We start from the raw sequence: 14,880 nt of genomic DNA, 5'->3' as shown, positions 1-14,880 counted from the left end.
ATATATATATATATACACATACACACACACACACACAATAAAATATTAGGCACAAAAAAGGAAGGAAGTTTTCCATTTTTGCTGTAACATGAATAAATCTTGAAAACAGCACAATGCTAAGTGAAAGAAGCCAGCTACAAAAAGGCCACATGTTTTATGATTTCATTTATATGAAATGTCCAGAGTAGGCAAATCCCGTTGACTTCAGATTTTTTGACTCCAGACTTGTGAAAGAATAAATTTCTGTTGTTTAAGCACCAGGTTTGTGGAAATTTGTTACAGTGGCCATAGAACACAAAAAAATAGTATATAAGGGATTTATCCACATGATTTCTTACAACTTGGATGTAAATCTGTAATTACTGCAATAAAAAAAAAGGACTATGCACATGTTAAGTGATATTCTAAGTGCTATGGAAAAGGACAAGAGCCACAACTATATTCACAGAACTTACATTTAAGCTGTAGACATAAATAAACAAAGTAAAATATATAGTATGTTAAAAAGTGGCCAAAAGATAAAGAGACAGAAAACTACAGAAGGGAAGGGAAATATGAAATATGTGGAGTCAGGAAGGGGTCAGGAGTGGTCACAAAAAGTCTCAGTAGGAATATAATTTCTGAATAAAGAAATAAGCCCTGCTAATTACTGGGGAAAGTATATTCGAAGCAGAGGGGACTGAAAAAGTAAAGAAAGAGGAACATTATCTTCTGTTGTGTACCACATCTGATTTTCAATTTAAACTTATGACATCCTCATGTAGGATTAATAGAATGGGGGGGGCGCAGGAATTTCTCTTTTCTCCTAAACCATAGTAAAAGCACCAACTGCCTGTTTCTTAGCTTCTGAAACATCACTTTCTCGATTATTCTCCAACCTTACTAGCTGTTCCTCTCCTCCTTTACTGGGTCCTCCTTAGTGCCCTCACTTTGCCTAAGTGCCAAGTTCTTGGGCCTCTTTCATTTCCATTCTCATTCCCTAAGTGATCTCATTCAATCTCATGTTTTAAATACTTAACTGTAGCTTGGAAATTTCTCTTCAAATTCAGACTCTTGCATGAAACAACTATTTGGGTCTCCATTTGGATGTCTAAGTGGTAATTTAAGCTTAATATATTCAAAATAAACCCTTGAACTCCTCTTTACCTAAAAGTAACGATAAACCATTGTTCTAGTGAGTTCATACAAAAAAACCTCATAATTATCCTTGATGATTTTCCTTTCATATCTTATATCCAATTAATCAAATTAATACTACCTTCAAATTACACTCATAACATGACCTCCTCTTACGATCTCTAACACTATAATGGTTAAATCATATCATCTCTCTCTGGATTAGTGCAGAGCCCTTTTAAGTGCTCTACTGTTTCACCCCAAATCCACCTGTGGTTTATTCTTTGCCACCCACATCATTCTTCTGGGTTCAAAACCTTCCAAGGACTTCGCTTCTTTCTTAAAAACTCTAAGTCCTTACATTGGCTTGCCAAGCTCTGTGTGATGAGTCCCTACTCATTTTCCCTGATAACATCTCCCAACGTTTTTGGGCTTACTAGTCCTGCTGTCTCATATAGGCCAAGCATTCCTTCATTAGGACTTTTTACTTGCTTTTCTTTCTGCCTGGATTCTCACATGACTCTTACTTCTTTCAGGTCTCTCCTCAAATATAATCTTATGAGTTCACTGAAGTGAATTGACCCTGAATATTGTATTTATAAAACAGCAACTTTTCATCACTATCATTTTGGTTCTCCCATTTTGTCTTTTTTTTTTTTTTTTGTACTGGGGATTGAACCCAGGAGTATTTAACCACTAAGCTACAATCCAAGTCCTTTATATATATATATATTTTTTTATTTTGAGATGGACCTCAGTAAGTTGTTGAGGCTGGCTTTGAACTTGTGATCCTCCTGCCTCAGCTTCCTATGTTGTTAGAATTACAGGTGTACACCACCATGCCTGGCTGGTTCTTATCCTTGATCTACTTTTTCTTCACAGTATTTTTCACCATTTAGCTTATATTTACCAGCTACTTATTTTTGTAAGCTGTATCAAGACAGAAACATTGCCAATTACATTCACTTGGTAGTTCTTTAAGTAACTGGAACAGATATGATAACTATATATTACAGAAATACAAAAAAATTTACTTGTGTATTAAATAGCTCATTAACTATGTTTATATGATCTATTTACTTACTCTTGTCTTTCTCATCTGCCAAAATTGAGAGAAATATTAAATTCTTTCATAAATATTATATATAGGAAGGCTTTATAATTTTATCAAAATTATAAAACCTGCTTTATAAAAATTGAGCAAATTTGTGAAGTGAATACAAGTTGAAGATTATTCTTAACTTTGTGGCTTATTATTCTTTTGATTATTAGAAATTGCCTTATTTATTCAAAAAAAGCTTTTTCTGCTTTAGAGTCTATTTCATGTAAAATTAATACATATATACTCTTCACAAATAATAAAGCAACAGAATGCTTGATGCCTACCATTCCCTTTCCAAATTCCATTTTATTATTTTATATTAATTGGGATCCAATTTTGCTTTTTTATATAGGCCAATTAGATTTATCCACTAATTTATATTTTCACCTTTGATTCTTCCTTTTGGTTTCAAAGTCTTTTTTCGCCTTTGATTTTTAAAAGTAATGTAGCAGAATACAGAAATACAGGTTTTAGCTAAATGACTGGTAAGTCTAGCAGCTCTGGGCAGATGCGTGCATAGCTGTTTTGAATTCCTTATGTTTCACTGCCATTTGAGTTTCTAATGAATGTGACTCCAGTTATAGTAAACTGAAGTTAAAGGTAAAGGAAACTTAGCCTCTTCCCCATCTTAATTCTAAATTATTATAAAAACAAAGACACACAGGAAGAGAAAGAGAGGGTATGAATTTAACAGTTTTATAACAAAATAAGATCATAAAGGAAGGATGAGGATAAAATGAGTTTGAATCGAATATAAAATGCCATTTTTTACCTCTCAAAATAGAATACAGAATATTATATTTGCTAATTTCAAAACTGACACATAGCATTACATTAATATATTTCAATTAAGGTAACTAAAAAGCTTCTACGTGCTAAACCATTCTTGGGAACGGCTTCTAGGAACGAATGACAAGTAAAGGAGAACTATATAAATTTGGAATGACATCACAACAACTTAAAAAGAATCAAAACGAATTTGGAAGTCATATGTAATCTGCCATATTATAGTGTTCACAACTAAATGTGCAAAGTCAAACAACAGGTATATTTCATTTCTCATGGCTTATACATTTTACCTCAAAGAGAATTATTTACCTTTTAATTCCCTGAAATGTACTGCTAGCCATGTCTATGATGCCTCCAGTTGGTCTGGTCACTGCTCCAACTAAACCTTTCCCAACACCTTTAAAGAAACCAGCTGCTCCTTCTTTTTGAGCTCCTAGAAAGAAAAAAATAATAAAGATTCAAACAATCGGACCAAGAATAAAAAAAAGCAATTTGTTAAAGACTTTGATATATATATAACCAAAAGAAACAATATCCTTACCTTTGATTGGTTTTGTAACAATTCCTGTAATGCCACTCACAAAACCCTGGAGGGAAAACACAATTGAAAGTTTACAATACATTTATATGATGCTCTGAAGAACTAAGTATGGCTTAAACAAAACAAAACAAAAAAAATACAGAATTATTCATTGATATATACCATTAAGAATTAACAAATTTCTTAAGTATTTTATTGAAACAATGTTTTTGGAGGCTACTAATATTCTATATGTCAACACTCACTACTCCTAAAATATCCAAATAATAATTTAAGCAGCGAGAGTTATAAGACTATTTTTTTTTAATTCATAGAATGTGGATTTAAAAGGTATTTCCTAAAATGTCCACAACCCTGTGAAATTTCTTACAGAAACTAAGCCTTTTCCTCCACGAGTAATGCCTTCTCTAAGCCCAGCTGGTTGCTTATTCATTGCTTCTCTTCTCTTCTGCTGGTAGTCTTCATCCATAGTCATAGCTGCTACTCCTTTAGCCATAGCACTGGTGATTTTGGAGGCAGCCCCAGCTAATCCACCTAACAGAAGTTGTAATATTTTTAGTAAAAACAATATATCATTACTTTTCAGTACAATAAAACATAGCATTCTATTTCTTACCGACAGCTCCACCAACTAGTGCTCTAAGTCCTAGTGCCATTCCTTCCACAAACTCTTCAGGACCCTGGATAGCCCCCTGAAGTGACAAAAGAATTAAAGGAAAAAAAAAAAAAGGTTATATTTACTTTTAAAAGTGAGCTTATTGATATAAATGAGGAAAGTGGTAGTGAGGAAAAGAATAAAGAAGTGCTGCCAGCAAAAATGTAACACTGAAAGAATTTTCAGGGAAAATTTCATGACATTTAACTTGTAAAGAATATATTGTTGGAAGCTGTTCCAAACTTAGAAAGAAGTTTGACAATTCACCAAAATTTGGAAAAGATGCTCGCTGTGTTTTGTAAATTATATGATGAAAACAAAGCAAGACACTTCAAACTACTCTTAAGTTTTTTAGAAAAGAAATAAAACATTAAAATTCTTAATGTTTCTAATGTTTTTATTATATGAAATATATATTAGTTTTACTTCATTTTTTGTTACCCTATAGGGTATACATCTTATAAGTGAAAGCAGGAAAGTTCTGAATGTTTTGACAAAGTCTTCAGGGATCTAAACAATCATAATTTTTCCCACTGGTTATTAAGACTACTTTGCAAGATGTTAGCTTGTATGGTTATTTTTACAGTTCTACAGTTCTATGCAAAGCAAGATTTGTCAAACATGGTGACCTTCCTTCTGTTACACTTTGAATTGTATCAATCTTTTATATTTCAAAAAACCACTTAAAATCCAGTATATCTAATAAAATCAGAAGTTTGAGTAAAAAAGTAGAAACTTTCTTCCAACCTCCTCAAACCTTAAGAATGTTTGCTGCAAATTATCATTTTGTGTGTCTCCACAAATCTATTTACTCCGACAGCTCAAGTTAGCAAAAGAAATGCATTATCTATTCAAAAGTAACTTGATATGTTCCACAATATAAGCGCAAATGTTTTACCTGGTAAGGTTCATAAAAAAATGCTTCCACACCTTCTGAAAATTCTCTAATTAAGCCAAAAGGATTTCCCAAAACATCAAGTCCAAGAATTAGTACATACATCTGCTTAATGGCCTAAAAATGAAATATGAACATTAATCAATTCAGATCATTAGACCCAATTCTCTTAAAAATTACTTAATATACATATTCAGTTTTCTGAAGATAACATCTTCACTACCAATTTCAACTCTTACTTTATATCACCCATTCATCATTATTCTGTTTTTAAAAAGCAATTCAGTATTACACTAATGAGATAATATATTTACATAAAGCTCCAGAATATTTAAAATACTTTCACTTGTATCATTATTTATATCAGTTGTTATTACCAGCACCATTTTATAGATTGAGTCAAATGAAGCCCAGGGTCACAAAGTAAGTATATGGCAAAAGTGGGATCCAAAACCCAAATAAATCTGGAGTCATGCCTAGTGATCTTTTCACTATACCATAGGTAATTCAGATGCTACGTTATATCAAAAAATATAGAAATCTTTCCAGAGGTGGAAAAAACTATTAAAATAACATCTATCTAATTTTACATTAAAAACACCTTGTATTCACCAGTTACTAATAAATATAATGAATTACATAGCTGATATTTCATTTAATGAAGAAAAATTTATGTCATTTGCAGGAAAATGGGTAGAAATGGAGAGAGCATCATGTTAAGTGAAATAAGTCAGACTCAGAAAGTAAAGAGTCATGTTTTCTCTCATATGTTGTAGCTAGAGAGAAAGAAAAGGGAGAAAGAAAAGAATCTCATGGAAATAGAAGGTAGAGTAAGAAGAAGAAGATCACAGGGTAGGGAAAGGAGAGGTACTGGTCAGTGAAATTAACTCAGTTATGTGCATATATGTATATGCTACAATGAAACCCAATATACTATAAAATTATTATGCTTAATAAAACATTTTTTTAATAAAAATTTTTACTTCTAAACTACACTGATACAGAAAAGAATTTCTGACAGTGGCTGAAAAATACAAGGACCAAAAAAACCAAATGGGGGTTAGTTCATATTTCTTACTATAATTCTGGAAGGAAAAAAATTTTTGAAAGTTTGAAAATGGCCATTTACTTTCTTGACAAATTTATGGTATACATCAATGAACAGATACAGAAGGTTTTACTAGAGTATATCATTCTGTCCCTTTGTAAAATGATCTCAGACAAACCTGTTTTGAATAGTGTTTTATTACTTCAGACTGTAGTTCAGATGTTGTATGGAACTGATAGTTGAGTTCGAAAAAAGCAAGCCTGAAAAAAATATAAATATACGTAGACACACACACATATACATACGTGCATATGCATAGAAAGAGAATATTTTAAATATTGATACGGTTTTATTTTCTTTAGAATTTTTACCCAAATCTTTCCTAATATATTTTCCCATGTACATCTCTGCATTTCATAGTCAAAGAAAGTTTTAAGAAACTGATGAAATCTATAGATCTTACACTCTGGAAGTCACCAGAAGGCAAATTTTCCTATAATTTAGGGGATTCAAAGACCTTCTGGATCCCATTCATGGACCACTAAAACTGTTTCCTAGTTCTGTCCTATCATGGCACTCCCAGAAAATGACCAACATGTTGGGGTAAATGGCTGCTTAAGGATGGCTGGAGTTCAACTGCTGCTGGTCTTTCTTAATGGGCTGACAGGTGAGGAATCAAAATCAGTCTACTTATAATACATTCACAAAATATGACTAATCCACTAATTGTAAAGCTCTATGCTTCTTAGTGTTGAATATGAGAGCAAAAAGATTAGATATTTCATCCTATTCTGCTGCCATTAAATGTACATTCTTTATTTAACTGTTACCTAGGTTCAGAGTTACCTCTTATTACACTTATTTTCAATACTGACCTTATTCACCAGTTACACATGCTACCTGCAAAGTTCATTCTTTTTTTCTAAAAATAGAGTTTTTGAGTCTTTGGTCAGATGACTTAATAAAGAGCTTACATTCAAATATAAATTCTTGACCACCTGTTTAAATTGATCCCTTTATTTTCCCTATTATTGCATTCATTCTGTCCTAATTGAGACTTCAAGCACAATATCTCTGGGCAACCATGTCTTCTTAGAAATATTTCCCAGGCCAGACATTTTAAAGTATATAAAATTGCATGGCTTACGTCAATTTTTCTTAAGAAAATTATTTAATAATTATTCTTTGATTTAGTAGTTAGGAGCAGATAAAATGCTTGATGTTAGTTTGACTGCATTCTACTTAAACACAAAACCACCTTTCCCCCATTATCTACTACATACTATACATACTTTCTCATTTACAAAAATTTTTAGGTAAATAAAAAGGAATTATTCATCAGTATACAAATCTGAATATTGAACATACTTAAAAACTACATCTTGTACATCTGTAAGGGTGGCACCAATACTCTTTAGCAAAAGATTTAAAGAATGAACTGGGATCAGTCCTCCATGATGCGCTGAATCTTTAGCTTCTTCTCTACCCGAACTCAGTGAAACACTTAAATGCAGCTAGAGACAAAGAGATACATATTTAAAAGTACTTTCTTCATACTGACAATTTTAATTTTTAAAAATCAGCTTAATTTTAAGTTTACTACACCATAAATAACATTTTAAAGTTACCTGGATTATGCCAAAATTAAGTAGAAATTTTAAAGAAACTTAAAATCCAACACAGCTCTATTTAAATTCAACAATTTAAAATTATATGATATTTACTTTAATCCTATTCTTTTGACAAACTTAGGAAAATATTTATTTTTAATATTTGTTAATAACATTAATAATCTAGAAGCTAAAGCTGTTGAGAATAACTCAAATATATCTAAATGTGTACATTTCAACTATAAGAATTGTGTTAGTATGATGAAACCAGTTAAAAAGTACAATTGTATTGTACTGCATATATGTGCATATATATGTGAAATGATTTTAAAGTATTCTGTAACTCAAAGCAATTTTTTGTTAAAATCTAACTTAGATTTACTTTAATTCATTGTCCAATTTTAAAATCAAGTATACTTTGTAAAATAATTCAAAACTAATACACAATATATGAAAATTTAAAATTGTCAGCTAATAGCTTAACAGAAAATTAAAGTAAAACAATGTTAGGTCAAAATACAAATACATGCTGTAGGGTGATTCCACTATTATTTCCACATAACTTTTTTGTTACTTATTTATATCTGTAATTACCATAATAGAGAATTTCTATACTATTAAATAATATAATTTAAATGCTATATCACTCCTAAAGAGATCAAATCTATTTGTTATTACCTAGATTATCAAGGAAAATAAAAATAAATTGTTTTTCCCTACCTTGATAGGAGATATATGAAAATATTCATAGAGACTGACTTGTGATTGATCTACCAATGAAACTGTCTCATATTCTTCTTCAAAAGCTTCTTTATCTTTATGAAATAGTTCAAGCTACAAAAGGAACATAAAGTATTTTAAAACTGAAAAAATCTGCCTGTAGGAGATTTAAACTAATAGCTCACATATCTAAGAAAGCTCCTCTATAATACCTACTCAAGACTACTCATGATTAGAGGTTACTGCCTCAGAAGAGAAACTAAAATTTTTATAGTTAGAAAAGTTCTGTCTGATCACAAACTGGTAAGCATATCTTTTGTTTTCATTCATTAAATCATTAGAAGACACGAAGATTTTCTTCAAGTGACTACAGATCTTCTTTCAAAAGGCCACTAATCCATTCCATCAACCTACTCTGGGGCATATTTGTTTCTTTAAACACAATCATAATGATTACACTTATAGAATGTTGGTACCTGCTTTACTGCAATCTACAGAGGCCAGTTAATATAATTTTGAAAAGAAGGAACTGATCAATTTACAATAGCTAAACTATGGAAGCAACCTCGATGCCCTTTAACAGATGAATGGATAAAGAAAATGTAGTACATATACACAATGGACTATTACTCAGCCTTAAGGAATAACAAAATTATGGCATACGCAGGTTAATGGATGGAGCTGGAGAATACTATGCTAAGTAAAATAAGCCAAACCCCAAAAACCAAAGGCTGAATGTTTTCTCTGAGAAACGAATGCTAATCCATAAAGGGGGGAGGGAGTGGGAGAGAATAAAAGAACTTTGGATTGTTCAGGGGGAATGAGAGAAGGGGAAGGGGGGTGGGATGTATGACTATACTACAGGTGTGACTCTGCACCACGTTCAGCCACAGGAAGGGGAAGTTGTGCTCCATTTGTACACAATGTGCCAAAATGCATTCTACTGTCATGCATAACTAATTAGAACAAATTAAAAAATAAAATGAAAAAAGAAACTCATGAACTCATGCTTAAGTTCACATAATAAACCTATTGCTAAAGCATCAAAGTAGAACCAGGATAAATCGAGCAAAAAAATCCAACTACTATTTTAAAGAAAACATATAAAAAGAGTGATTTACTAAATGATACTGCAAAAACAGAAATGGATAAATCCAAAATGTGAAGAATTTTAGAGCATGAATGGATGAGTTTCTTCAACAATAAGTGGTTTCAAAAAGATGCAATGCATTAAACATATCTAAATATATTAATCAAAGCAGCCTGTGGACCAATTTTGGATCATGATATATATGATCAAATGTAAAAAGAGTGTTTTGCGACAGTGAGTAAAATTTAATCATGGCATGTCAATTAGATAATATTACGGAATAATTTCTAAAGTTTTTACTATAACAATAGTTATGCAAAAAAGGAGAAGGAGTGAAAATAATTTTGCATGAAGTGATTATATTTTCATTTTTTTTTAAAGTTCATCTATTATTTTAATAGGTTTCTTTTTTTTCAGTGAGTAAATATGTTTTTTTTTAAATTTTTTATTGTTGGTTGTTCAAAACATTACATAGTTCTTGATATATCATATTTCACACTTTGATTCAAGTGGGTTATGAACTCCCATTTTTACCCCATATACAGATTGCAGAATCACATCAGTTACACATCCACTGAATATTTTCATTTTTGATAATCACCAATACTTCTCTTCCAAACCCAAAGACATAAGTTACTTCTATGTGTTGAGAAGTAGCCCAGGAACTTGAAGATAAATTTGTAGAAATTATGCAATAAAAAAAGGGGTGAAGAAAAATGAACAGTGTCTCAGGGAAATATGGAATAACACTTATATAAATCAGAAATTGCTTTGATGAGATGTATATTTTAAGTTGTGGAGCAATCACTTAAAAAAACTCAAAGTTATGATAAGCACATTACTAAAGAAATTTAAACACTTCATAAGAAAATGTTCTTTTAATACAAAGAGCAGTAAAGAAGGCAGAAAGGAACAAAAATGATGAGACACATAGAAAGCAAAAAAATAAAATGTAGGCTAAATCCAATTATATTAGTAACAAAATGTGAATGAATTAAACAATTCAATCGACAAGCAGAAATTATCAGAATGGATGTAAAAATAAGTAAGACTGAGTCAGGCACAGTGGCACAAGCCTGTAATCCCAGCCACTCTGACCTTAAAAAAAATGGATTATAAAAAATGACTATCGTATTGTCATGAGCAACTAATTAAAAAAAATGCTGTCAATAATTTTATACCAATACATTAGAAAACTTAGATAAAAGAGACAAAATTCTTAGAAGTATGCAAACTGGTGGAAGTGACCCCAAAAGAAATATACCATCTAAATAGATCTACAATAAATGAAGGATTATAAATTTTAATTCAAAAAAGTACACAAAAAGGAAATGTGGGCTCAGATGGATTCATTGCTGAATTGTACTAAACATTTTAAAAACTACTAATTTTTCACAAACTTCCCCCCCCCTTGCAAAAAAACAGAGGAGGAACAATTCTCAATTTATGAAGTCATTACTACTCTTGACACCAAAACCAAACAAAGATATCATAAGAAACCACAGATGAATATCTCTTATGAATGTGAATATAAAATCCTCAACGAAATATTAATAAACTTAATCTAGCTATTTACATATGTATTATAAGAATAATGACATGTAAATGTATGTATTACACAGACAGTCAATGTCTAGAAAAAACTCAGTCAACATCATACTTAAGGGTAAAAGACTGAAACCTTTCCCACTAATATTAGAAATAACAAAAGGATTGCTGCTCTCACTTCAGCAATTCACTAGTTAGTACTAGGGCAATTAGGGAAGAAAAAGTAATCAAAAAAACTTCTCATATCAGAAAGGAAGTAGTTGATCTACCTCTCTTCGTAGATGATATAACCTCATATTAAAAAAATAGGATAAAAACAATCATAGCTAACAAAATAATTCAGTTACATTGTAGAAAATAATACATGTGAAAATCAATTTTATTTCAATGAAATAAAATATACCAATGAAAAAATGGAATTAGGAAAACAAACAATTTCATGCATAATACTGAAGAAAGAATATAATGCTGACGAATAAATTTAATAAAAGTAGCTGGGTGTGGTGTGAAAAGCCTGTGATCCCAATTACTTGGAAAGCTGAGGCAGGAGGACTGCATTCCAGGGCAGACTCAGCAACTTAGTAAGACCTCAGCAATTTAGCAAGACCCTATCTCAAAATCAAAAAATAAAAAGGGTTGGGTTGTGTACCTTAGTGATAGAGTGTGCCTGGGTTCAATCCCCAGGTCCCTTTACCTGCCAAAGTTTAACAAGTACAAAACCTATACTCTAAAAACTGTAAAACATTGTTAAAAGAAATGAAAGATCTATAAAATGGAAAACCATCTCATGTTAAAGCAGCAGAAGTCTTAAAACTATTAATTCTGTCTTAATCTATAGATTCAATGCAATACCTATCAGAAACCCATCTAAATTTTTTTGAAGGACTTGGGGAGCTAAAAATTTATATGGAATTCCAAGATTCAGTATAGCCAAAACAATCTTGGAAAAGAAGAAAAAGTAGAAACACCCATTTCTTAGTTTCAAAACTAATTACAAAGCAATGATAAGATAGTATTGTCTGGTAACAAGGACAAACAGAACAATGGAATAAAAATATGTACCTATGGTCAACTGGTTTTTGACAAAAGTGCTAAGATTATTCAACAGAGGAATAAGTATCTTTTCAAGAAATCACACTAAGTCAATTGGATAGTCATATGCAAAAGAATAGCTTAGACCCTTATATCATATGCAAAACTGAACTCAAAATGGATCAAAGACCAAATTTTAAGATGTAAAAATCTAAAAGTTTTAAAACATAATGCTGAATATTTATGACCTGAGATTTGGCAAAGGATTCTTAGAAATGACACCAAAAGCATGAACAATAAAATAAAGAATATGTGGTTGGGGTTGTAGCTCAGTGGTGGAGCGCTCGCCTAGCATGGTAAGGCACTGGGTTCGATCCTTACCACCACATAAAAATAAATAAAAAATAAAATAAATAAAACATGAGAAAATATTTAAGAAACCTATCTCTGATAAGAGATTAGTATCCAGAATGTATCCAGAATATATGAAGAACTTTTTATAATTCCTTAATAATAAGAAAAAAAAAACAAATATTAGGCAAAGGCATCTGAATGGACATTTCTCCATGAAATATACAAATTATTAATTAGCAAATGTAAAGATTTTTAACATTATTAATCATAGGTAATTTCAAATCAATACCTCAATAAGAAACTATTATACACCCCACTAGAATAGCTACAATAAAAAAAACACAGAGAATAATAAGTGTTGGAGAGAGTATGGAGAAAACAGAACCCTCATATACTCTGGTAAAAATGACAAATGGTGGAGTCACTATAGGAAACTGGTAGTTCTCAAATAATTGAACATAGATATCATGTGACCTGGCAATTTCACTTCTAGGTATACATTTAATCCAGAGAAATAAAAACATATGTCTATATAAAACCTTATAAACAAATATTCGTAATACTATCTGTAAAAGACAAAATGTGCTAACAACCCAAATTTCCATTACCTGATAATGGAAATATGGCATATTCATGTAATGGAATATTATTTGACCATAAAAGGAATAAAATACTAACACATGCTACAACATAGATGAACTTAGAAACATTGTGCTAAGTGAAAGAAACACTTCACCAAAGACAATATATTATATGATTTCACAGATATAAAATGTTCAGAATAGAAAACCTTTCTGAAGAGGCAAAAAGTAGAATAGCAGTTACACAGAACTAAGGCATTTCTTCTGGGTGTGATAAAAATGTTCTGGAATTAGTGGTGATGTCATACAACTTTGTGAATAAATTTAAAACCCCCAAGTTTTATATTTTTAAAGGGTGAATTGCATAGTATGTGAAATATATCTCAATAAGCTGTTTTAAGGGGAAAAATGTATCTGCCATGAAGTTTGTCTTTATCTTAAGAAGTCTTTCTATGTGGGAAGGTAATTAAAGAGCCTATATTTCATCTAGCTTATCACTGTGATATTAAAGTCTTTCAAATAGTCACCAAGAAAATGAAACCTTTCAATTTGACTTATCCCTTTTTTCATCAAATATCCTGGTTGTACCCCAAATTTCTAAATTATCAATCCAAACAAAAACAAAGCAAAATTAACCCACAAAAATAAAAGGAAAAAAGTGATGTGACTGACTATGACTGATTATCTTCTTTCTTCTACCATTTAGACTAAAACTTTTCCTTACAAAAGGCTACTTTGTCTTGCTAACATCTAAAAATATGATTTTTCCCAATATACCCACCACAATTAAATAAGGATTTAAATTAAATTTTATTTATTTATTTATTTATTCTTTTTTTTAAAATTTTTTTATTGTTGGTTGTTCAAAACATTACATAGTTCTTGACATATCATATTTCACACTTTGATTCAAGTGGGTTATGAACTCCCATTTTTACCCCATATACAGATTGCAGAATCACATCAGTTACACATCCATTGATTTACATATTGCCATACTAGTGTCTGTTGTGTTCTGCTGCCTTTCCTATCCTCTACTATCCCCCCTCCCCTCCCCTCTTCTCTGTCTACCCCCCTACTGTCATTCATTTCTCCCCCTTGTATTATTTTTCCCTTTCCCCTCACTTCCTCTTGTATGTACTTTTGTATAACCCTGAGGGTCTCCATCCATTTCCATGCAATTTCCCTTCTCTCTCCCTTTCCCTCCCACCTCTCATCCCTGTTTAATGTTAATCTTCTTCTCCTGCTCTTCGTCCCTAGTCTGTTCTTAGTTAGTCTCCTTATATCAAAGAAGACATTTGGCATTTGTTTTTTAGGGACTGGCTAGCTTCACTTAGCATAATCTGCTCTAATGCCATCCATTTCCCTGTAAATTCTATGATTTTGTCATTTTTTAATGCAGAGTAATACTCCATTGTGTATAAATGCCACATTTTTTTTATCCATTCGTCTATTGAAGGGCATCTAGGTTGGTTCCACAGTCTGGCTATTGTGAATTGAGCTGCTATGAACATCGATGTAGCAGTGTCCCTGTAGCATGCTCTTTTTAGGTCTTTAGGGAATAGACCGAGAAGGGGAATAGCTGGGTCAAATGGTGGCTCCATTCCCAGCTTTCCAAGAAATCTCCATACTGCTTTCCAAATTGGCTGCACCAATTTGCAGTCCCACCAGCAATGTACAAGTGTACCCTTTTCCCCACATCCTCGCCAGCACTTGTTGTTGTTTGACTTCATAATGGCTGCCAATCTTACTGGAGTGAGATGGTATCTTAGGGTGGTTTTGATTTGCATTTCTCTGAC

General features: G+C 31.6%; 1 protein-coding gene across 1 annotated transcript in view; it reads right to left on the bottom strand.

Moving 5' to 3' along the window:
* Positions 1-14,880, bottom strand: part of Vps13a (vacuolar protein sorting 13 homolog A) — a 236,593-nt gene that overhangs the window by 56,665 nt on the left and 165,048 nt on the right. Inside the window, 9 exon segments of the mRNA XM_048806784.1 lie at positions 3,317-3,440; positions 3,549-3,594; positions 3,919-4,082; positions 4,165-4,240; positions 5,102-5,215; positions 6,325-6,406; positions 7,515-7,660; positions 8,477-8,590; positions 11,841-11,848. Of these exon segments, the coding sequence (XP_048662741.1) occupies positions 3,317-3,440; positions 3,549-3,594; positions 3,919-4,082; positions 4,165-4,240; positions 5,102-5,215; positions 6,325-6,406; positions 7,515-7,660; positions 8,477-8,590; positions 11,841-11,848 (874 nt within the window).

This window comes from Marmota marmota, unplaced genomic scaffold (genome assembly GCF_001458135.2).
Source record: "Marmota marmota marmota unplaced genomic scaffold, marMar, whole genome shotgun sequence".
Lineage (NCBI taxonomy): Eukaryota > Metazoa > Chordata > Mammalia > Rodentia > Sciuridae > Marmota > Marmota marmota.
This window is presented reverse-complemented; position numbering and strand designations above follow the sequence as displayed.